This window comes from Megalobrama amblycephala, linkage group LG4, assembly GCF_018812025.1.
Source record: "Megalobrama amblycephala isolate DHTTF-2021 linkage group LG4, ASM1881202v1, whole genome shotgun sequence".
Lineage (NCBI taxonomy): Eukaryota > Metazoa > Chordata > Actinopteri > Cypriniformes > Xenocyprididae > Megalobrama > Megalobrama amblycephala.
Genome location: NC_063047.1, coordinates 42,268,779 through 42,293,622, shown reverse-complemented (window position 1 = coordinate 42,293,622; position 24,844 = coordinate 42,268,779). Strand labels below are relative to the sequence as shown.

Sequence of the window (24,844 nt, the reverse complement as noted above, 5' to 3'; positions counted from 1 at the left end):
TTAAACAAAGGCTTTCATGTTTGGTATGACAACCGAATCTGAGCTATTAAAGACTTAATTCAAGTTTGCTCATTTTCTATCCCCTCATCATCATGCCTGGACTAATAAGGGATGAGTCTCAATCATTTATACAGGATTATGGGTAGACGTGATCCCTCTGTATCCCATATTAGAGAGCAGTGGGAATCTGCTCTAAACGTACTTTTATATGGTTTAAAGTCCTTTCCCAGGCTAAACTTGCAAGAATGTTTCCTAATCCAAGTCTTTTTGTGACGGGGCAAACAGACCCCAGCCATGAGCTACAAGTGCTTTAGTCCTGTCTGGAAACACTATTGTAATTTTATTCAATTTATTCATTGCATTTTCAATTGGCCAAAAAATGCTTGTTGATGTTTCATTAATTGTTCTAAACTGAGATTGTTTATTGTTTTATAAATGTCTTTTGAATTTTTTTTTTTTTTTTCATTTATATAATATGCTATTTAATTGGCATATGGTGTGACAACATGCCTCAATATTAGAATTTTATTTCTTGGGCAATAATGGTGGATTTTGTTTGTTTGTTTGTTGTAGCCAAGAATTGCATGTGTCTATATAGAAATTGACTTTCAAAAAAAAAAATATATATATATATATTTACTGGAATAAAAAGTGTGACTACTTTCCACCAGTGTTTTTAATATTATTTACTGTGTTAGTAATTTTGTCATGTTTTTTTTTTTCTTTTCATAGTTTTATTTTTAGTAATTTTAGTATTTTATTTATTTAACTTATTTATTTCAGTTGCTTTTTTAAGGTTTTCATCTAATATCTATATTTTATTTCAATGAAAATGATAAAACTTTTAGTTTTAACAAAAACCACACCGCTCTGGACAACCCAACACTGTTTCTCATAGACAAATGTCCTTAAAAGCAGGCCCAAAATAATTGGAAAACTATGACCCACACTGTTACTGACGCAGGCTGAATATTTTGAATTTTGTTTTATAAATATCTTTTGAATTTTAATGGTTTGATGCCAATAATTCATTGCACAAAACAAATTGTGCTGCAAACCATGTTTCTCGTAGTTGCACACAATGTAATGATGTGAGTTTCGTCAAAGAAAGAGAGATCATCACACGACTGTGACAGATGCAGACGTTTTTATCCTCCCTTTTAAAAGCTGATTAGTAAATTTATTTGCAATTAATTATATGGCTAGCTCAATTTTATTATTTACTTTCGCCATTGTTTTTCCCTGCTGTCTGCGACTCTATCTGACAAAACCTGCAACCTATTTTGGGTCAATCTGAGAACCGCAGCCCTAAATCATATCCAAGACACACACACACACACAGAGACGTTTAAATGGATCCGGCACATGACACAGCTGCAGTGAAAGACACGGCCGGAACAAACAAACAGACGGACAGAACGACGGAACACAGAGGTGAAGAGAGGCATAAAGCAAAAGAGGAGAAGAGAAAATGAGTGAAAAAGAGTGAAAGCTGATTCAAAGGCTGATAAAAGCATCTGTGATCAACACACACCTTCTCTTTCATGTGAATGGAGAGCAGAGGAATAAATGATGGCAGGTGTGAGAACTGAATGAAAGCCTATTAGACTCATTCTGTGTTCCAGTCTCTGTGGAACATTACACTAGACATCTCAGACTTCCAACCATATATTTCTCTGTTCTGTTGGCTGAAACACAGAACAACACCTACAACAGGAAGGATCGTTTACCCCTTCAAGGCCGTGACACAGCAAAAATCATGAAAATGTTCACATATTGCAATGCTCAGGTAACAGCCTTCTGTCTGTGCCGTCTCGACTTCTTTCCTCGCTTTCATCACTTTCACTTTAAATCTCATTGGCTAAACTGAACAGCCAATCAGAGGTGCGTTTCCCGAAAGCATCATTACTACAGACGACGTGTGGAACACACCATGAAAAGCAGCCCGACAGACGCTCACCGACGGCCCGACATCGACTGACCGTCGCCTTTTTCTCCTACAAACATTTGCCAAACAGATTCAGCATCAAAGCATGCTCTCACATCATACATCTCCACAAAAGTCCGGTGATCGAAGTCTCCTGCAGCAACACAATCACTTTGTGCGATAAACAGAGCAAAATTAAAGTGGTTCTTGTTGATGCTGTGCAAGCTTATGTTGAAACACACTGTACCTCCAATCTGGAGAGAGAGCGGCCGGGAGATGATTGGATGAGCGACGCAATCCTCAATGAGATTATCTGCCTGTTTGTTCATGCAGAATTCTTGTGCCACAGACTGTGACGTCTGCTGCAGCGTTGCTCTATAGCTGAACCAAATTAGTTTCCTAATTGATGAATTTGGCAACATCGACACGGCTAATGAATAATGACGCTGTTGTCTTCTGTAGATGTGCTTTACAGCAGAATTTCGTCTCATATTTGATCAAGTTTGCATTGCTGTTTGTTACCGTGAAGCTGCTCTGGAACAATCTGTACAATAAATAAAGGTCTCTTGACCTGACTTGACAGATTTGAGCACTTCAGAGCAGTGTTCAGTGTGTTGACAGGACTCTTGGAGTCATGGAGTGTGTAAAAATGCCCTCACCCGCATGTCATAAATTAGTTTGTTCATGATCAACAAATGTGAGATGCAGTAAGAACACGGCAATCACATCCTTATCGCTGATCACGTCCAGAGAAACATCACGCGTGTACCGTACCTGCTGAGGCGGGCAGAACGTCTGTCTTCCGTGCAGCTGGAGCTGTTTCTGGATGTTCTCGCTCAAACACTGACACACTCTTGCTTTTTGCTCCAGAGAAGTCGCTTTCAGACTCAGAAGACAATCACATTTCTGCAGAGACACAGACAGAGAGAGACAGAGATGAATATTGCAGTATGCAAATGTTTATGCGGTTTGGTGAAGTGAAAAATCAAACCGGTGTAGTGCAGAGAAGCAGAAAGAAATGGAAAAGCTCTTATTTGTTTGTTTGTCTCATTAACAGCTTTCAAGCACTGCCAGGACTGATTAGAGATATGGGTATGATCCATTTAGTTAATGAAAGCCATCTTAAGACCCCAACTGTGCACTTTACTGATTTCTCATAGAAAGATGATGTCATGACAATGCTAACTGATGTCTACACACACACACACACACAGGGTTTCCATATTTTATGGGGACATAGACATAATTTTTATACTGTAAACAAATGTCAAACTGCCCATTTTGGTGAGTATTCGCATAAACAGTCAGTTATGTCTTCAGTGAAAGTAAACACAAGAAAATCATATTTGGATCTGTGCACTAGTTCTTAAAGTGACAGTAGCCTAAACCTGCTGCTGTCTGACTTTAGTGTTAATTCAAACAACAAAATATAAAGAGAAAATCATCCACTGCTCTTGACTGAGTAACTTTAGTAGCTTTAAAGGTGCCCTCGAATGAAAGTTGAATTTATCTTGGCATAGTTGAATAACAAGAGTTCAGTACATGGAAATGACATACAGTGAGTCTCAAACTCCATTGTTTCCTCCTTCTTATGTAAATCTCATTTGTTTAAAAGACCTCCGAAGAACAGGCGAATCTCAACATAACACCGACTGTTACGTAACAGTCGGGATCATTAATATGTGCGCCCCCAATATTTGCATATGCCAGCCCATGTTCAAGGCATTACACAAGGGCAGCCAGTATTAACGTCTGGATCTGTGCACAGCTGAATCATCAGACTAGGTAAGCAAGCAAGAACAATAGTGAAAAATGGCAGATGGAGTGATAATAACTGACATGATCCATGATAACATGATATTTTTAGTGATATTTGTAAATTGTCTTTCTAAATGTTTCGTTAGCATGTTGCTAATGTACTGTTAAATGTGGTTAAAGTTACCATCGTTTCTTACTGTATTCACGGAGACAAGAGCCGTCGCTATTTTCATTTTTAAACACTTGCAGTCTGTATAATTCATAAACACAACTTCATTCTTTATAAATCTCTCCAACAGTGTAGCATTAGCCGTTAGCCACGGAGCACAGCCTCAAATTCATTCAGAATCAAATGTAAACAATATAACAGTATACAATACTCACATAATCCGAAGCATGCATGACGAACACTCTGTGAAGATCCATTTTGAGGGTTATATTAGCTGTGTAAACTGTGTTTATGCACTGTTCAAGGCAAGCGCGAGCTCCGTGGGCGTGGAGCACGAGAATTAAAGGGCCAGTAGCCCTGAATCGGCTCATTTATAATGATGCCCCAAAATAGGCAGTTAAAAAAATGAATTAAAAAAAAAAATCTATGGGGTATTTTGAGCTGAAACCTCACAGACACATTCAGGGGACACCTTAGACTTATATTACATATTTTTAAAAAAGGTTCTAGGCCACCTTTAATAAGGGTTTATCCAAGGAAGACTGGTGTTTAACATCAGCGCAGCTTTTTATTTTTTTTCCAGTTGAGATGCTTTTGCTTGCTATGAAAATCCACATAAGCGTTACTAGTACTTTAAGTGTTACTCTTGCTCTTGTTTTAAATTGTTTTGTTCCGTTATTCTGCTTGTTGTTGTCGCCATCTGTTGATATTGTACATTGTTCAGTGTTATATTTGTCCCGCCCCTCCTCCACTCTGATTGGACGGCTGGCTAAAAAGTGACAGTGATGAGAGCAGCGTTTCACTCAAAGTTGAACATTCTTCAGCTTCTTCAAGATTGTTTATTGGCATTGATGGTTCCATGAAGAACCTTTAACCTCCATGGAAACTTTCCATTCCACAGAAGGATGTTTACAGTGAACAAAATGTTCTTTAGATTGTTAAAATGTTCTTCACACAAATGAAAAAAAAAAAAAATGGTTCTGTTAAGATCTGTTCACTGAAACCTTCTTTGAGGAACCAAACATGGTTCTTCTTTTTATTTTATGACGTGGTCATATATCCCAAAACGTGCCTACTCTCCTGCTACACACTCAAAAGTATCTACTTTTTCTTCACAAAAAGAGTACATATTTTTAGGGCATAGAATAGGTGGAGGAATCGGGCCGCAGCACAAGAGACACGGTTCCTCTCCGGTTTATTGGAGATCAGACACGCTGCCACATTCTGGATCATCTGCAGAGGCTTAGTTGTGCTGTTTGAGCGGCCGGCCAGAAGCAGCTTGCAGTACTTTGGTTTGGCAGGAAGAACAGATCATTTAACACACATATTAATAATGCTCAAAACATCGATTCAAATTCTATTATTTTGATATTTAGAAATGATTCACTGAACAGTTTTCTTTTTTCAATCTGCATGTCAAGTCAAGAAATCAGAGATCTTCTCCTTGTAATTCTGATCGTAGTTTTAACGTTAAGAGACTGTAAAAATGCTTCAGTATAAACCTGTTATTTGGTTAAAAATTCTTTTTTTTTTGTTTACAGATGTAAACACTGCAGTTATCTTCAGATCATCTGATCTGGATCTTAATACCCGGATATCACGGATGAAGTTTTGATATATTTATATTTCCCCAGCGTCAGATAGAAGGGAAGGGAAAGCACAGATGCTAGAGGAAGCCGGTCTGTTATTGTCTGAAGAATGATGTGGCTTCTCAGCCCCGCACTGAAATCAATACAAGTCATTCTCCTCGATCCATCTTCTCAACTTAATAAAGCGGCCCGAGACCATCAGTCCCTATGAAGCTCCATATGGCCAGTGCTGATGACGTCATCTTCGAGAAGGACCAGTTCCCCAAAATGGAAATTTTGTCATCATTTACAAATGTCATTCCATCCCTGTATCATTTTCTTCATTTTCGCAAAAGGAAGAATGTCAGTTTTCCATGCAATGAAAGTAGATGTATAGACGACAGAATTTAATTTCTGGATGATCTCTTCTTGTCCCATCAGATGAGAAACATCTGAACTCATGTCATGATGCTTTGACACTTTAATAAAATAATCACATGCTTTTACATTAAATGGAGTTTATGAAACAGGACTCTAAAATGTCATCCAACGTCCAACTATTCCACTGAGATGACAAAAGATTAGCAGATTCACACAGCCTTCATCACAAAACAGAGTAACTGGGGACGTCCTATCCCAGAAAAGTGTTCCTGGACAACCATCAGCCAGATCCGCAGCTCAGATATGGGTTGCATCTGGCTGCCTCGGGGACCGAGAGACTTCTGATCCAACATTTCCCAGCTGCTGCTGGTCTCTTCATCCAGCCCCGGACCAGAGTCCTGGAACGGGAAGACCGGCTGTGGCACTTTCACAACTCGTGGAGCGTTCTTATGGTGCAGAAATCATTCAATATTTTTCTTTATTACTGCGGATCTGTCCATTTTAAGGACCTGTGTGGCTAACGTGTCTTTATCGAAGGATTTTGGAACTGGAAACATCTAAGACACACCATGAGCTGACTGACGGTCAACGGCGGCCCGACTTTGGCGTTTCGGTGTTTCACAGCTTTAAGAAAATCAAAATGCAATAGTTGTTTGCAGTTTTGCATTTATCCTGGTCTGTAGCACTGGCCACCAAGAAACCTCCTTATCAACAGCATTTAATATGAAACAAATGAACTTTGGTCTTTTGTGGTGGGCTACTTCACCAGAAAGCTAAAGCTGTTGGTCTCTGAGGCATCTACTCTTTTAGAAACAAGGTCATCACACAAGTATATTTGAAAGTCGCCTCTGCTGGAGTTGAACCCATTTTAAAATCAGTATCAACTTCCCTTACAAATTAGTACTGTGGTTGTACTGTGTGTTGGTATTAGATGGCAATGTAAATAAATATTAAACAAGAACTTGTTGTGTTCATATTGTATTGCAAAACACTTTGGCCACTCTTGAGGTGTGATACGGGTAAGGTTAGGCACAGGTTTAGGGAAGGTTAAGGTGTAAGGGAAGGTCAACAATTTTAGATGCAGGCATTTTTTAAATGTAAAAGCATGTATGTACACAATAAGTGCATTGTATCAAATGGTGATTAATTTAAATGTTAGTAGTTACAGCTTTTCTTCAGCTGAGTCTGGAGCATATAGTCAAGAGAGAAGGAATCATAGACCAAACACCAGACCATTTTGCCACAAATTCTGCCAGCCTTCGTTTCAAAGTTGAAGATGAATATGAATTTCATCTTTCAGCTTCATAACCTATAGGTCAACAAAGGAATGGCTTCAGAAGGATAATGGCTGAGTAAGATTCCAGACGTAAATCCATTGGAAAAAAAACTTGTGGAATGACTTGGGCTATAGACAGGATATTTGATCGATCTGGAGTGGGAAAAAATTGACAAATCCATCCTCCAAACTGCTTGTTCTATGCTGGAGTCTTCTTGACAGCTTGACAAATCAAGATGTGTTAAGCTGATAGATTCCTGTTCAAAGACTGGCTGTGGTGATAGAAGCAAAAGGTGCTTCCCGGTATTAGTTGAGACGAGTGCACATTGGACAACCTTTTTTATCATGGATTCATTCTCACATTTTAAAAAACAGCAATTTTAACAAGGGTGTGTAGACTTTTTATAGTGACTGTGTCTTGTTTTGCTCAGTGAATCTATCCTTCATTGAGATCCTAGAATCTCCTGTTTTACCCAAATGTCTGTTTGTGCCGTTTTTATGCTGCTTATATTGTCTTGCTAGTTTTGTAACATTCAAACACAAAACACACTATTCCAATGGACTCTAACCCATAAAGGCAACTCTACTGGCACTCAATAGAATTATGAAGTTCTATTTCAGTTCAGAATGTATGGGGTAGATAGCAAGGCACAAAAAGAGATAAAAACAGTAAAACGTGTACATGCACTCTAAAAAATGCTGGGATGTTTCTACCCAAGCATAGAATGTCTTCTTTTATTTTTGTACACTCAAAGTAAAAACACAATGTTGTGCTTTTTGTAAAATAAAGAAAACTAACATGATGCGTGATATCTCCTCTCCCTCTGAAGGAAGTCCAATCTGATAGTTCTCAGAAAATGAACTGTAACTTATGAATACTAATGACAAAAAAAATGACACTTACATCTAAAGAAACGTTGAAATGTCAGGTTTTAAATCGTGTAAGTCAAATCAAAAACAAACATTCTGTGTTTATGTAATCTGTATGAAAAGAGAGCCATGTCAGAAGTCTGTGATTCAGCTCAGTACCTGCTAATGCGGCCACGCCCACGGAGCCAGCGCTATTCAGACGCAAATTCAGAGGCAATACATGCATTCATCATCTCAATCGTGTATTTATTGTCTTGAAAAATGTTTATTTGGATGTTAAAGCAATGGTTAGCGATCTCTAGAAGACATGCCGTTAGTTCCTGGTTCTTCTTCTTCTTTAGAATAATTTGTGGACTAAATGTGCACAGAGAGCGCCCTCCGGCTGCAAGTATGAATTAAAAACAGTATTCAGCACTCATAGTGATGACAATAAATATTACTTCTCAGTATAGAAAACTGACATAAATATATAAGAATCCATCAACATTTCTCCAAATGTACATGCTTTTAAGCTAAAAGCCTATATGAAATGCCATAGAGGTAACAATTGTTCAGACACTTTGCATCACAGAAATAAATTATATTTTAAAGAATATAATAGAATACAATTATTTTAAATTGTAATAATATTTCACAGTATTGCTGTTTATGATGAGCTGAGACATGATTACAGAGGGTTTTTTTCACAGCCTACCTGACTGAAAGGCCTCATTAATATACAAGTCATTTCAGGTCATTATCATGTGATTCTTTTGTCTTCTCAGGTGTAAATGGCCCATTATTCATGCAGATTCACGCCTCCAAGCATACTGTGTTTCTTGACAAAAAGTGTCTTACAAAAACTAAATCAATATATTGTTTTATATGAAGGAGTAGGCAGCATAATTCTTACATAATTCTGAAGCAAAAACTCTAGTCTACAACCTCCAATACCCAGAAGTCTTGTGAACACAGATTTAATATACTTATTTTGGCCTTATTTCAGTGACTTAAGTTTTTGTTTTTTCAATAACCACGCATAAACATTATTCCTTCAAAAATACAAACATGTACATACATGTTCCTCACATATTATTGTAGCCTAGTTTGTGCTGAATACAGTGTAATGACACTTTTGTCATTAATATGTTTACCCTGAACAACTGAAAAAAGCACAAATGTCAGGGCATGTCAAAACTTCTCCAAGCCCCAAATCAGCCTCAGACTCCAGAGGGTTAACCCATTCAGCTGGGTAAAAACAACCCAACGCTGGGTTTGTCCAATTCTGACCCTGCGCTGGGTTGCCAAATAACCCAAATTTGGTTGTTTTTCACCCAGCATTTTTTTAGAGTGTAGCTTACTAGGTTTTGGAACAGCGTTTTAGTGTGTCCAAGGCAGAATATTATGTAATATGATTATTAGTCTTGTATATTTCCCAAAATGACAAACTTTCGAAGCCTGTGGGATCAAGCAGGGGTAAAGGGTTCTCATAACATTCCAAGCGGAGCAGAGAAGACGCTACAGCACTACAGATGGCAACCATCAACCTGGCAAATTTGCTGACAAGGCCATAGAATCTAATAACCACACACTTCCCTGAAAACACAACCAAGCAAAAAAAAAAAACAAAAAAAAACAGAGGCATCTGTAATATATCAGTGCACTAAAGGCTGACTGAACTGCAAAAAGATGCCCAGGAGAATAGAGCTGTTTATCGAACTATGCTTAGATGTTATGGATGGATTACAGTCTCAGAACACAATGAATAATTGATGCTGTCAAACACTCATCTTACCAAGATTACATTTATGACCACCATTAACTGACGCTGCAGAGCTGCGGACTGTTGCCTTTTACCGCTGAGCAATCAGGGCCTCATAATCTGTTACTTTCAGTCATAAAGTGCTTCATGTTGAGAATGAATGTCAAGAGTGCATCAATGTTGGTCATGCGACTCACTATTTATTTATTTATTTATTTTCTGCATATTAGTTATTACATCAACCAGTAAGGTTAACTGCCAACACCTCCTCGATCACCCAGGATGAACCAATCATTTAGCTCAAATAAACAAAAAAAAGTTCTTCATTCAGCTTGACTGTAAACTACATGCATAAAAAAACAGCAATGCAGCATTTGATACTAGACCTCTACGTGTTTAAAAGAGTGGAGTTACTGTCACACTACTGAATGTCCTGCAATTTAATGATGTAATTTAACTAATTACACTGAGAGAATGTCACTCCTGCCCTCTCACTCTTCCTGCGCTCCAACTCGGTTACGACTCCAATGCCTGATGATAAAATATCCCGACTGCTTGCCAGCACACATGTGGGGTGTCCAGCGATTGTGGCCTGAGATAAGAGACGCCCATCAAATCCATTTATTAGACTAATGCTTCGGAGCAAAGCACAGAGAAAAGCAAAAGAGCCCTGGAACATGTTTAACCCTTAAGATCACCATGACATCAATGCTGGAATATTGACGTGATTATTATAAATGATTTACAGTGCACGTTTTTTTTTTTATTATTATTCATGTCCCTTGTAATCTTGAATCAGAATATCTCCCTCTTGCAGCATCTCTTCTCTTCTCTGATGATGAGGGCGGGGCAACCTGTCACTCACATGAGATCCACCAATAGCAAACCACAACCATCCAATCAATTCCCTACAGACAAAATCAAGCCCCGCCCTACATTTGTTCTTGTTCCAGAAGCTGTTTCACTTAAATGTACGTCACAATAGGGAAGAAACGGCCATCTTTATTTACGCTTTAAATGCTCCGTCTCTTCAAAGTATGGTGGGTTCTGATTGGCTGTCATTGTTTTTATCGTTAACCAGTTGGGGGGGAAAAAACATTCTGAAAGTGATTCCATATAGTTACAGCTGCTATTCTTTTATATTTAGAACAATTTTTTTTTTTTTAACTACAACTTTATCGTTATCATTATAGTTATCGTCCTTAAGGATATGTGCAGCCCACTCCAAAAACAAAACCCACTTCTGGTTATTTTTACTAACATAACTTCTTTAACCAAACATTTATTAAGTCTAGATTTTACAAATGCATAAATAGTCAACTCAAATTTATCTACAAAACCATAAAAACCAACTTTCAAAACCATAAAAATGGACCAAAATGTTGTACATAAAATTGCATAAAACAGCAGTAAACCATTTCATCTGTCACATTACAAATCACTCTCAATAATCAAACGCCACAGAAACTGCACAGAAATTGCTCCCATTTCTGAACTGTAAACCAAATCAATCTCCACACAGTCAGCAGCCCAAATGTTTCCTGGGAAAACAGGTCCTCGACACGTGAAAACCAACAGGATGCGTCTTACCTCCCGTCTGCAGATCCTCAGCGGTCAGGCTGGTGTGACGGGATCAGCGCAGGCACACGGCGCTCTGGACCAGCAGGGGGTGGGGATGAGGCGCTCCCACTCGCTGCCTGCATGCACACATTTTCCAGGCCTTGAGAGGCAAATGACTAGCCCAGCTGATAGACATGTGTTTCCATTCAAACATCTGCAGTCCATGTCAGAGGAAACCAGAGCACATTTTCATCTGATGATCTTTTCGGATTATGTAATCCATGTTAATCCAACTCATGACAAACTCTTTAATATCACAGCCAGGGTTTATTTGAAGGCTGTTAAAGAAGGATCTTAGGCAAAAGTAAAGTCCTGCCTTGTTTTAATCCAAAAAGGTCTGTTCTAACAATGTCAGCTAAAAAAAAAAAAAAAAAAAAAAAAACAATCTACGATGTTGCAGTTGATTGACAAAGACACACAAAGCTGCCTTTGAAAGCCTTTTTTTTTTTTTTACATCATGCCACTATTAAATTAATATAAAATTAATCATTGTCTTTTGTACTCAATTGTTAAATGGCCTTCACTAAAAACCAGGCGTGAATTTCATTGAAATAACAAGTTCTGTCGTGAAACTCTAGATGGCGCAGGCTGATAGGTCCTTAACTCAATCTTCTTGCAATCACATCATTCTCTATAGGACACAGCTGATTAGTTCCTGCTGTATCAGCAGCCAATGATCTCGCTGCTCAACATTCAAATACTTGTTCAGCATCTGCTGTAGCAGCGGCAGCGCTTTCAGAAACCCTCCACCTTCCCCAGCTCCACCTGTATAGATCTGCCTCGGGTAATTCATGTATGTTAATAACAGAAATAACAGCAGCAGCAGCGTAGCAGACCTATTCCACCAAGACCAAACATCTCAACATTACCATCCATTACCATGCCAAGCACTCAGAGAGTTGTCATGACAGACATATTTATTTATTTGCACATCTTTGTTAGGATTAACAGCAGCTTATCTTAAAAATGCTTTGCAATATCAACCTGTAAAGTATTTTTCTCAATGTCCCCAGAAGAAAAAACGCTTATGATATTATATCATTCTGGTTGAGAATTAACTGAAAAATAATACATTTATCTCTGTTTCTTTCTTTAGTTGACTAGAAATTAGTACTTTAAAGGGGTGGTTGATTATGATTTGACTTTTTTAACTTTAGTTAGTGTGTAATGTTGCTGTTTGATCATAAACAACATCTGCAAAGTTACGACGCTCACAGTTCAATGCAAAGGAGATATTTTCTTTTACAGAAATTTTTTAAGGACTACAACAAATGGCTGGTAGGGAATACAACAAGCTTCTTCCTGGGTTGCTGACATCATTAACCCTAAAATTTACATAAACCCCGCCCCGAGAACACATGCAACAAAGGGGGCGGGGCCATGTTGGGCTGCTTTAGAGAAGAGGAAGAGTTGTTGTAGTCGAGTGTTGTTGACATGCCGTCATTTTACGCCGGACTGCTTCACAAACGAGGGTCAATTCAACACAAAAGAATGAACATGACGGCACATGCTAGTGGATGAGTTGAATCAACTCCACAGCAACTACATCAATTTATCCACTAACCATTCAGAAACGTCTAAAAGTTGTAACTTCTTCCTGAGTCTCTCCATCAGTGTCGACTCCGGTTTGAACAATGTAAGGCTGAACACCTTTCGTCATTTTGGCTGCGTGAGATTCTCCAGCTTTGTTGCTGTTGAGCTGTTAAAGCTCCGCCCTCTTCTGGAAAGGGGGCGGGAGCAGCAGCTCATTTGCATTTAAAGGGACACACACAAAAACAGCGTGTTTTTGCTCATACCCAAATAGGGGCAAATTTGACAAGCTATAATAAATGATCTGTGGGGTATTTTGAGCTGAAACTTCACACACACATTCTGGAGACACCAGAGACTTGATATTACATCTTGTGAAAGGGGCATTATGGGTCCACTTTAAAATAACCTTTGCAATTGTGTTTATTTGTTCTATTTTTTTTTTTTCATTTTTTCTTTGTGTGTGTCTTTGAATGTTTGTTTGGTTAGCGTGTGCAAGACGATGTTTCTCTCGTGCATGGCTATATATTGTATCTAAGTAGGTGAAACGAACAAATAATTAAATTTTTTTAACAAAAACCATTAAAAGTTTTCCCTAACCGGAAGCCATGATGGGAATGCACACTTTCTGTGTAAAGAATGGGATGCAGCCTTTAGATCAAGCATCAGAGAGACAAAGCATAAGTATAAAAGGCATATAGAAACTCCTGTAACATGCGGTAGGGGATAAAGTTGCTAATGACCATTAAGACTTTCCCCCACTGATTAGTAATGACCCTTTCCTCCATGATAAACCTTTTTTCTGCTCACTTTGAAGACCAAAACAGTCGAGTATCCTCAAATCCTCCTTTGCTTCTCAAAGCAAGCAAAAAAAAAAAAAAAAAGCACTGTCATTTTATTATCAGTGTGCATCAATATACCTTCAGTGGTTCAATATTAATGTAAAATATCTCTATATATTTTACAGTCTGTTGCTGTTGCTAAAGTGTCATGAAATACATTTTTTTAGATGTTAACAGATATGTAAAGATTGCACATTAATGAAAACAACTATTGCATTGTACAAAATTATATTGTATCTAACAAACCTGTACAAATTCGATCACAGTTAACAAAGCTTATTGGTGATTTAAAACATGTTTTCATCCAACGTGATGGCAAATGGTCTTACCGACTAAATCAATATTTACATTGTATATTATTAGTAAATTTATTATATGTCCCGCATTGTCCCGTAAAATCACATCTACGTCCCGCAACAGAGCAATAACCAGGCGGTCACCCTACTTTAGCATGTTAGGACAAATGGTTTTCATACCAACTGTGGACGGCACCAGAGTTCAAGCAAAGTTGGGCTAATGCACACCAGAGATTGGAAATCCACTTCCATACCAAACAAAATAAATTAAACAGACTCGATGTCATTATACTTGTCAAAAGAAAGAGAGATGGCATATACTTGGACACGGATTGCACAAGGAAGATGGGAGTGAGAGAAAAACATGCAGACACAAAAGATATTCCTCTAATGAGATTGTTTTTCTCTTAGTTGGGCGGGTTTCTGGCCAGTGACATCTCCAGCTACTACGAGTGTCCATCGAGACAAAGGAGAAAGAAGAATCGAATTATTCCTGCATTATATTACTCAAGGATGGAGCCTGCTAGTGTCCATCACACATCACAGCAGATGCCCTGAGGTGCGTTTCCCAAAAGCTTCGTTAGCTAACTATGGTCGCAAGCCCTGTCGAATTGTGTTGGTAACGATGGAGCTTGCGACCATAGTTGGCTTTGTGAAACACATCCCTGATCGATCTAATAAATCAGCAGTTCTCAACCCTGTTCCTGAATTTATGATCAACAGTGAGCTAGTAATTACATCACTAGCAATCATTCACAATCACGGTCTCAAGTCTCAAGGGATGCTATATCTTCAGAGCATATCTTCTGCATGCCTCAAGCGGCTATGAACTGGATCCCGCCAGGCGGTAAATGCGGACGTGGTCGCCCCTGTCTCACCTGATGAAGCACTTTCATAGCCAACCTTAAACTCCTCGATACATCATGGGATGAAGCCGCAGCCACTGCGATGGATAGACATCGATGGAAAAAAACTTGTCTAAGTAACTCACTAAGTCTAAGTAATCTGCCCTTGTAATCATAATTTGTGTAAAAGAATAAAAAAAATCAAATTGTTGGTGTTTTACTGCCCCTAGTGTTCATTTCAGGTGGAAACTGCAGTCAATTGTATATGTACATCTTTGTGTTTGCAGTTTTGCAGAGTTTTGTATATTTCCAATAAGCCTGGGTTGTGAAAATCATACTAAGGGACAGAAATGTTTGTTTATTATCACCCACAAACATATAAACAAAACGTTTTTTAATTAGTTACACCACATATTTCCGTAACTCACCTCTGTCATGTGGATCAAGTAGAATTGCAGATCTTCAGTGTGATCTGAGGAAACAAACATGATAAGGTCATAAAATTATTTAAGAAGGGCAACAATTTTCAACATAACAGGGCTGGAGATAAACTCTGAAGATCCCTGTCCGATTCACCTGTAAGGGAAGTGCACTTGAAGCGAGTACTCTGAAGGGAGAAGGGTAGTGTCCCATATGTGGCACAATATTACTTTGATAAAAGACTGTTGTAACAGGTCCTCTTTGAGTCTTTAATGCATGTCAACATGTATACTGTCTCTTCATGTGGTAAAATATTAATAATAATAATAAAAATAATAGATCTAATATCATACAAAATATTAGATTTGGTGGAATTTGTTGTACGCTGTATTCATTGTTGTAACACCTTATATAAATAAAATGTATGTTTTTATCCTAATGGTGTTGGTGACCTTCCACTAATTGATCTTAATTGGTCAGCTGGTCAATGAGAATTGAAGAAAAATCATATTTTTCAAAAGGAGTGAACTCACTTCTGCTGTACTGTACCAAAGTCCCTTTAAGACAAGTCATTTCACTCGGCGGCCATCTTTGAAACGCCTCTCGGGCATCCTGGGCATCATGCAATCTCTTCGAATGGGGAAACATCAAATTCTCCAAAACTGTTCGCCAACCTTACGATTAAATTTCATATTTGAAATCACCAATGAAATCTAACAACAACCGGCTCATAAATTTAGTTTCTAAACGCTCGAATCATGACAAAAAAAAAATGTATTTTTCAGGCTGGATCGAGCTAATGCGCATGCGCAGACCTACATGCACGTCTCTTCGGAGGCGCGCGTCTGACTGTTTCTATAGAAACCGGTGATTCTAAAGGCCGCTGAAGTGACGCGATGACTTTACCAGTTGGCGATTGGCTCTTATTTAGAAGGCGGGACTTATTCCGCCATATTGCGCGTTATACTTTCTCCCATTCAAAAACAATACGAGTGACGCGTCTTGTGTTATTCTATAGTCTTTGACTGTACCCTTCACTTCCAGTGCCCTTCAAGGTGCAAATAGCCTTTCACCCCCAACAGTTCTCAGAAAGCATACAATAAATTCATATATATGCTGTGTTTGAAGTCCACACCATATTCTCCCACCTCACACTATCCAAGATATGCGTGTTTGATTTTCGGGTCACCTGACCTGCTGCCCATCACGTTGTCTCTCTGTCCTCTCTGAGGAGCTCTCGGTCACTCGGTGGTCGACAGCCTTCTCTGATCGTGGCTGTTCGCTCTGTCCTGTCCTGTGCCTTTTATAGAGCCGTTTCTGAGAGCTCAGCACGTTCATGCTGTGTTGACGCGCTCATCAGATTTGTGTGTGTTTGGCTTCAATGATCAATGCTTCAAAAACGTTGTAAATATTCATCAATGACTCTCTTCACTGAGCGCTTGCACAGATACACACGGGAGTGTTTGAAAGCAGGAGTCTGACACGGACCGGTCCACTGACAGAATTCAAACACTTCCGTGTGCTTTCAAACGCTCTCGTGCGTTGATCATTGTAGCCAATCACGGGCATATCCGATGAGCTCATCAACTCAATGGCCAATCAGAGATGTTTATGAATCCGCTCAACAGCGCTCAAAGCGTCACATTTTTAACATTTCAGTACCGAAAGTCGGTACTTTTGACAACTCTACTGGAAACAACTCAGAATAAGAACCAAAAGCCATTTCTATGAGATTGAATGTCACACTATCAATCCACCCGTCCATCCATCCATCCACTCATCCTTCTATCCATCCTTCATTCATTGATCCACCCCTCCACTCATCCATCCACCCATTCACTCATCCACCCCTCCATCCATCCATCCATCCATCCATCCACTCATCCACCCCTCCATCCATCCATCCATCCATCCATCCACTCATCCATCCAACGACTCACTCATCCATCCACCCCTCCATCCATCCATCCACTCATCCACCCCTCCACTCATCCATCCTTCATCCATTTATCCACCGCTCCACTCATCCATCCACCCCTCCACTCATCCACCCCTCCATCCACTCATCCACCCCTCCATCCATCCATCCATCCATCCATCCACTCATCCATCCAATCCGACTCACTCATCCATCCACCCCTCCATCCATCCATCCACCCACTCATCCATCCAACGACTCACTCATCCATCCACCCCTCCATCCATCCATCCACCCACTCATCCATTCATCCATCCTTCATTCATTGATCCACCCATCCACTCATCCATCCACCCATTCACTCATCCACCCATCCATTTATCCACCCATCCATTTATCCACCCATCCATCCATCCACTCATCCACCCCTCCACTCATCCACCCTCCATCCATCCACCATCCACTCATCCACCCCTCCACTCATCCATCCACCCATTCACTCATGCACCCCTCCACTCATCCATCCATCCACTCATCCACCCCTCCATCCATCCATCCACTCATCCACCCCTCCACTCATCCATTCATCCATCCTTCATCCATTTATCCACCGCTCCACTCATCCATCCACCCCTCCACTCATCCACCCCTCCATCCACTCATCCACCCCTCCATCCATCCATCCATCCTTCATTGATCCACCCATCCACTCATCCACCCATCCATTTATCCACCCATCAATTTATCCACCTCATCCATCCTTCAATTTATCCACCCTCCACTCATCCATCCACCCATTCACTCATGCACCCCTCCACTCATCCACCCCTCCATCCATCCATCCACTCATCCACCCCTCCATCCATCCATCCACTCATCCACCCCTCCATATACTCATCCACCCCTCCATCCATCCATCCACTCATCCACCCTCCATCCATCCATCCACTCATCCACCCTCCACTCATCCATTCATCCATCCTTCATCCATTTATCCACCGCTCCACTCATCCATCCACCCCTCCACTCATCCACCCCTCCATCCATCCATCCACTCATCCACCCCTCCATCCATCCATCCACTCATCCACCCCTCCATCCACTCATCCACCCCTCCACTCATCCATTCATCCATCCTTCATCCATTTATCCACCGCTCCACTCATCCATCCACCCCTCCACTCATCCATCCACCCTCCATCCATCCATCCACTCATCCACCCCTCCATCCATCCATCCACTCATCCACCCCTCCATCCACTCATCCACCCCTCCACTCATCCATTCATCCATCCTTCATCCATTTATCCACCGCTCCACTCATCCATCCACCCTCCACTCATCCACCCCTCCATCCATCCATCCACTCATCCACCCCTCCATCCATCCATCCACTCATCCACCCCTCCATCCACTCATCCACCCCTCCACTCATCCATTCATCCATCCTTCATCCATTTATCCACCGCTCCACTCATCCATCCACCCCTCCACTCATCCACCCCTCCATCCATCCATCCACTCATCCACCCCTCCATCCACTCATCCACCCCTCCATCCACCCATCCACTCATCCCTCCATCCATCCACTCATCCCTCTATGCACCTATCCACCCATCCATCATTTGGGTGAACTATGGTATTCCTTTATGGCTCCCTTTGCCTCCAAAGCTTTTATTTTGCATCAATATGTTCTGTTATTTTACAGTTTATTTCAGTTAAACATCTTTCATTTATTTTAATTTCATTTTAGAGTTCCATACTTTTTTGTATGAGCTGTATAATTATGACAAACGACTCCGATTTGTACCTTTCTCACTTTCCACCAGTGCATCATGATCAGGTGTAGGTTCTCTCCATTTAACCCAAAATTCATCGTTCACAGAAGATTCTTGCAATAATATAATATTAAAGTGCTATTGTGTTGTAACATTTTTACTAATTTCAACTATACAGTACATAAATTCAATACTGACTTTCAAGAATCTTACTGGAATATTCCAGTCTTCACTAGTATAAAACCAACATGACTGATCAAATATTTCATATTTTCTAATGCCATTATTTCAACAGTTATTAGAGGAGACAGTCGTACAGTCTGTGAGACACCTGCAGGTTCTTCAGCCACGCTGTGACGGTCATCCTGTCACATGATCACACACGCACTGATCTCACTAAATCAGTCAGGACATCTACACAAACATTCATTTTATAGCTCTGCTACGTCTCCAGAGCAAAGACACTGCAACAATCATCTCAGATAATATAACAAACGACTATTTCTTTCAATAATTTATCAATTAATCTAATCAATTATTGAGTTAATTGCAATAATATCTATTGGGCAAAACAGTGGTTTTATAATGGTGTGATCTTTTCCATTTTAGCCATTTCATGAATGATCTTATTGATATTGCTGAAAAAGAGTATAAAATTGGGCATGTCATGAGGTACTTTTTCTTTTCTTTTTTGCCTGGCATAAATGAATGCTGCCTTAAAGGGACGGGACTGTGGACTCTGAGAACATGGATTTGAACACTGATTGTGTGTGTGAATGTATGCAGTCGTCACTCACCATCCTGCAGCTGCAGCTGTCTGAGGTACAGCGGGTTTTGCAGGACATTACATCGTCCCAGTTCATCCTCTCTGGTCACCAACATCAGATCTGAGTATATGAAGATTGTTACCTAAACAGAGAGAGCCACAGTGAGAGAGTGCAGATGTTTCAGATGGAGTCAGATACATGCGGCCAGTGCTTGAACTGGAAAGTAAGAAAGTAACAGCATGTTGAAACTAGCTTCCAGTGTGCAAGAATAAATCAGGTCGGCCCGTCACGGTCTTTATTTAGCCCGAAAATAGTTGGGTCTGATTTGGTCCAAATTTATCCCAAGATGGATATCTTTTCACCAGCCCAGGCTCATTAGAAAAAGGTGCCTGTGGCGACATTTCTGCAAAATGATATTACGTTGCGTCTTTCACATTTCACAACATTTTAAAGTGAAATGTCCTGTGAGTTTTAAAATAACGTACTCCTGCACTAAACCCTAAACCTAACCAACAGTGTTAACAAAAGCAACTGCAATTGCTGAAGCAGGCCATTTTAACTGCTTCTACGAGTCTTTGAGCTCTTTTATCGTGACTCGTGTTTCACGACATCAGTGCTGCACCAGGTGAGCTTCCGAGCAAGTTTACCACATCAGAAAAGCCACACATATGGAGCTGGTCATGTGATGCAAACCTCAAAATGTATTAGTTTACAAATCATGTTCTTTTCTGTTTGAAATGGCAGTGATTCATATTGGTACATTTTTTGCGTTTTGCAAAAATGAACACTGATAAAAAATGATTCTGTGGTGAACTAAATACTACAGAAAAAAACAAATGTAATTTCTACATGAAAAAGTTAGTTCAGGCAAGAATAAAAAAAAAAAAAAAAAAACTGACCCCACATTAATAAAGTTATAAAACTTCACACTCAAGTGTGCAATGCCATAAATACACATGCACAATATATGCAGAGTATCTCTTACCTTGATAAAGAAGTGCTTGCTCTCATGTAGAATCATTTCTTCAGAGATCACCAGAGATCGAGTTGGGCTACACAGATCTACAGGCTTCAGAAAAGTCAGACACAGACTCCGAATCAGTTATGGTAAGCCAGCTTTGGCTTAACAACTTATAATATTCACTGCTATTATCTACATGACTGAAGAAAGTGCTGAGCTAGCAGTACTGCTTTTTACAGAGTACTCAACCCCATATACAGTACAGTCCAAAAGTTTGGAACCACTAAGATTTTTAATGTTTTTAAAAGAAGTTTCGTCTGCTCACCAAGGCTACATTTATTTAATTAAAAATACAGTAAAAAACAGTAATATTGTAAAATATTATTACAATTTAAAATAACTGTGTACTATTTAAATATATTTGACAAAGTAATTTATTCCTGTGATCAAAGCTGAATTTTCAGCATCATTACTCCAGTCTTCAGTGTCACATGATCCTTCAGAAATCATTCTAATATGATGATTTGCTGCTCAATGAACATTTATGATTATTTTCAATGTTGAAAACAGTTGTGTACTTTTTTTTTCAGGATTCCTTGATGAATAGAAAGTTCAAAAGAACAGCATTTATCTGAAATACAAAGCTTCTGTAGCATTATACACTACCGTTCAAAAGTTTGGGGTCAGTAAGAATTTTTATTTTTATTTTTTTGAAAATATGCATTAAATCAATCAAAAGTGGCAGTAAAGACATTTATAATGTTACAAAAGATTAGATTTCAGATAAACACTGTTCTTTTGAACTTTCTATTCATCAAATAATCCTGAAAAAAATATTGTACACAAATATTTTGTACAATTGTACACATTAAATGTTTCTTGAGCAGCAGATCATCATATCAGAATGATTTCTGAAGGATCATGTGACACTGAAGACTGGAGTAATGATGCTGAAAATTCAGCTTTGATCACAGGAATAAATTACTTTGTGAAATATATTCACATAGAAAACAGTTATTTTAAATTGTAATAATATTTCACAATATTACTGTTTTTTACTGTATTTTTAATTAAATAAATGTAGCCTTGGTGAGCAGACGAAACTTCTTTTAAAAACATTAAAAATCTTAGTGGTTCCAAACTTTTGGACTGTACTGTATCTCACCACACTATTCTCTAAACTGGTACACTGTTACATGCAAAAACTGTGTTTGAAATCTGGACCACCCAGCTAACAAAATTATGGTCTAAGAACACTTTGCTGATGTTCCAGTTAAGTTATTTCTCTGATCGTTCAAAATAATACATAATAAATAATATTAAATTCATGTTATGCAATCATTAAGGGAACATTCCGTTTTATAAATCTGCAAACGTTACAGGAATGTTACTTTTGAATATTCTCTGAACATTCTGAAACAAGTAGAAACATTTTAAAAATGTAACCAAAACATTTCAGAAAAAAAAAACATTTAAACAATGTAAAAATAACATTTCTGTGCTAAAGTTTTGAGAGCAATATTAAAGACCAGATAACGTTTAACAAACTTTCTGTTAGCGTTACTGGAAAAACATTTGTACATAACTTTGAGAGAACCTTGCCAGAACATTAGCCTGTTAGCTGGGATGCAGCAAAACCCACCGACAACCTGCTATCTGTAGTATTACCAAAGACTTCATATATAAAGACGGTGCACTCGTAATATGATAAAATGATACAATTTTGTATCATATATTATTAACGGAAGATAGTATAACAGGTAATATGGCAGAATAAGTCCCGCCTTCTAAATAAGAGCCAATCGTCGATTGGTAAAGTCATTGCGTCACTGCAGCGGCTGTTAGAAGCTCCGGTTCCCATAGAAACAGTCGGACATGCACTTCCTATAGAGACACACCCTTAGGACTGCGCATGTGCATAAGCTTGGTCCAGCCTGAAAAATGCAGTTTTTGTCATGATTCTAGTGCTTAGAAACAAAATTTGAGACAGTTGTTGTCAGATTTCATTGGTGATTTCAAATATGAAATTTAATCGAAAGCATTTTGAACAGCTTTGGAGAATTTGACGTTTCCCCATTCAATGAGACTCGTCTTAAAGGGACTTTGGTATTCTTATGTTATTATGTTACAAGAATCTCAGAAGAGATCACTACTAGAGCTCAGTAGATCTTTCTATTTAATGTTTGTGCTTATTCTGAAGATAAAGATGACTTACCTGCACAAAGATGGGGAAGATAAGGATTTTAGGTGTCACTTTAACATAGGTACCATAGTTGGCATGAGGCACGTGTGACCTCACAATGGTGCAGTTCTGATAGTTGGCAAAGTTCGAGTTGGTAGTTGGCTGTTGGTAATGTTCGCTTTGCTGTGTTTTGGATTTGCTGTTGCCAGAGCGACGCAGAAAGCACGTTCTGCTGGCCAGTCCAGGCGCCGACTGGGAACCGGCTGCCGGAGGGGGTGGAGCAGACGTCTGAGGTGTGGGGTACATCCGGCCAGCTGCGGGAAAGTAAATATTGTAGGTGAGATTTAAGTCAGATACAGATTTTGCAACACACTTCTAACTGGGGCGTCGCTAGTCCCTTTTTACCAGGACACGAGCCCCAGCGAAACACGGCTGTGCCCCAGTAAAACCATTCGGACAGTATCCCAGCCTCCTCCGTGATGAAGCAATTCTGTGCACTGAAATGGTTTTTGATATTCTTCCTGCGGCAAGAACATCATCTAACATGTCTCTCTTTTTTTGCAATCTAATGTGTTCCCTGATAATTTACTCTCCTCCATGTTATTCAAGATGTTCATGTCTTTCTTTCTTCAGTGGAAAAGAAATGAAGGAAAACATTCCAGGATTTTTCTCCATATAGTGGACTTCACTGGGGTTCAACGGGTTGAAGGACCAAATGTCAGCACTTCACGCGTGACCTTTCCAACATGATTACGTCATGCGTGGAGCATCTCAGAGCAGTGCAAGATGAGCATTTGTGGTTAGAAAGTATATAATGTTTTTTTTTTTTTATAAAATGTCCGATGGTTTCTCTAGATAAGACTCTTATTCCTCGTCTGGGATCATGTAGAGCTCTTTGAAGCTGCACTGAAACTGACATTTGGACCTTCAACCCACTGAACCCCAGTGAAGTCCACTATATGGAGAAAAATCCTGGAATGATTTCCTCAAAAACCTTCATTTCTTTTCGGCTGAAGAAAGAAAGACATGAACATCTTGGATGACATGGAGGAGAGTAAATTATCAGGAAATTTTAATTCTGAAGTGAACTAATCCTGTAAGTGTCTTACTCAAGGGCGCAATGGTGATTTTTGTTGGACTCAAACTAGTAATTTTCCAAACCACTTCCCCACACCATGAACAGAAAACGCACTAGAAAACAGTCATTAGGGAACTTACTTAATGTTCTGTGTTTGTCTCCATAGACAGAGCCCAATACCTGAAAATGTAGAAGAGTCAAAGTACATGTAAAGATATTCTGTGGAGTTCTGTAATGAATCAAGATCAAGAAGTTTATTACAATATTATTAGGCCTTTTTCACACAATACGCATAAGCAGCATGTAAGCAAAGAAACAATGTTGTGCTTTTACACTGGCAGCGTTTTCATTCATGGATAAAATATAGTGATAAATATAGTGCTCAGAGCTCGCGATTGAGTAATATTACAACCTGGTTGTTGTGAACTGCAATTCACATGAGGAGTTTGACCTCATTTACATCCAAATGATCATAAATCTACACAGAACTAAACCCAAACCCCAAGCTTTAGCCATAAACCGTAAAATAAATGGACCTTCGGCTTCATGTGCTGTACGAATTCATTTGAAATCGCCTCCTAAAATATTCACATTTCCCAGCGAGATCGGTTTGGTGCTGCTTACATGTGCGGAGTGTCACAGGCCTTATGGTCACTTCATTATAACAAACGGAAATGTACTTTTTTATGTGTAACATGAATTATATTTTGTCATTTATGGATTTAATTGAAAACGTAGCGTAAAATAAGTTACTGATACATAGTTACAAAGATATTTTTCAATGGAAACAGTGGGTCTCATTCACTAACAGAGCGTAAAATCTGCAGAAAATGATTTAAAAAAAGACTACTTACAAATAAAGAAACATAATATTAAATGAAAAAGGATGCATGGGAACAATATGCTTCACATTGTGA

General features: G+C 39.2%; 1 protein-coding gene across 1 annotated transcript in view; it reads right to left on the bottom strand.

The window, feature by feature from the left end:
- Window positions 1-24,844, bottom strand: part of rgs3a (regulator of G protein signaling 3a) — a 117,192-nt gene that overhangs the window by 76,465 nt on the left and 15,883 nt on the right. Inside the window, exons 5-10 of the mRNA XM_048189484.1 lie at window positions 24,068-24,107; window positions 22,883-23,163; window positions 20,692-20,775; window positions 19,737-19,848; window positions 15,252-15,295; window positions 2,702-2,833 (exon numbers count right to left, since the gene is read on the bottom strand). Coding sequence (XP_048045441.1) covers window positions 2,702-2,833; window positions 15,252-15,295; window positions 19,737-19,848; window positions 20,692-20,775; window positions 22,883-23,163; window positions 24,068-24,107 — 693 coding nt within the window. The remainder of the gene's footprint in view (window positions 1-2,701; window positions 2,834-15,251; window positions 15,296-19,736; window positions 19,849-20,691; window positions 20,776-22,882; window positions 23,164-24,067; window positions 24,108-24,844) is intronic.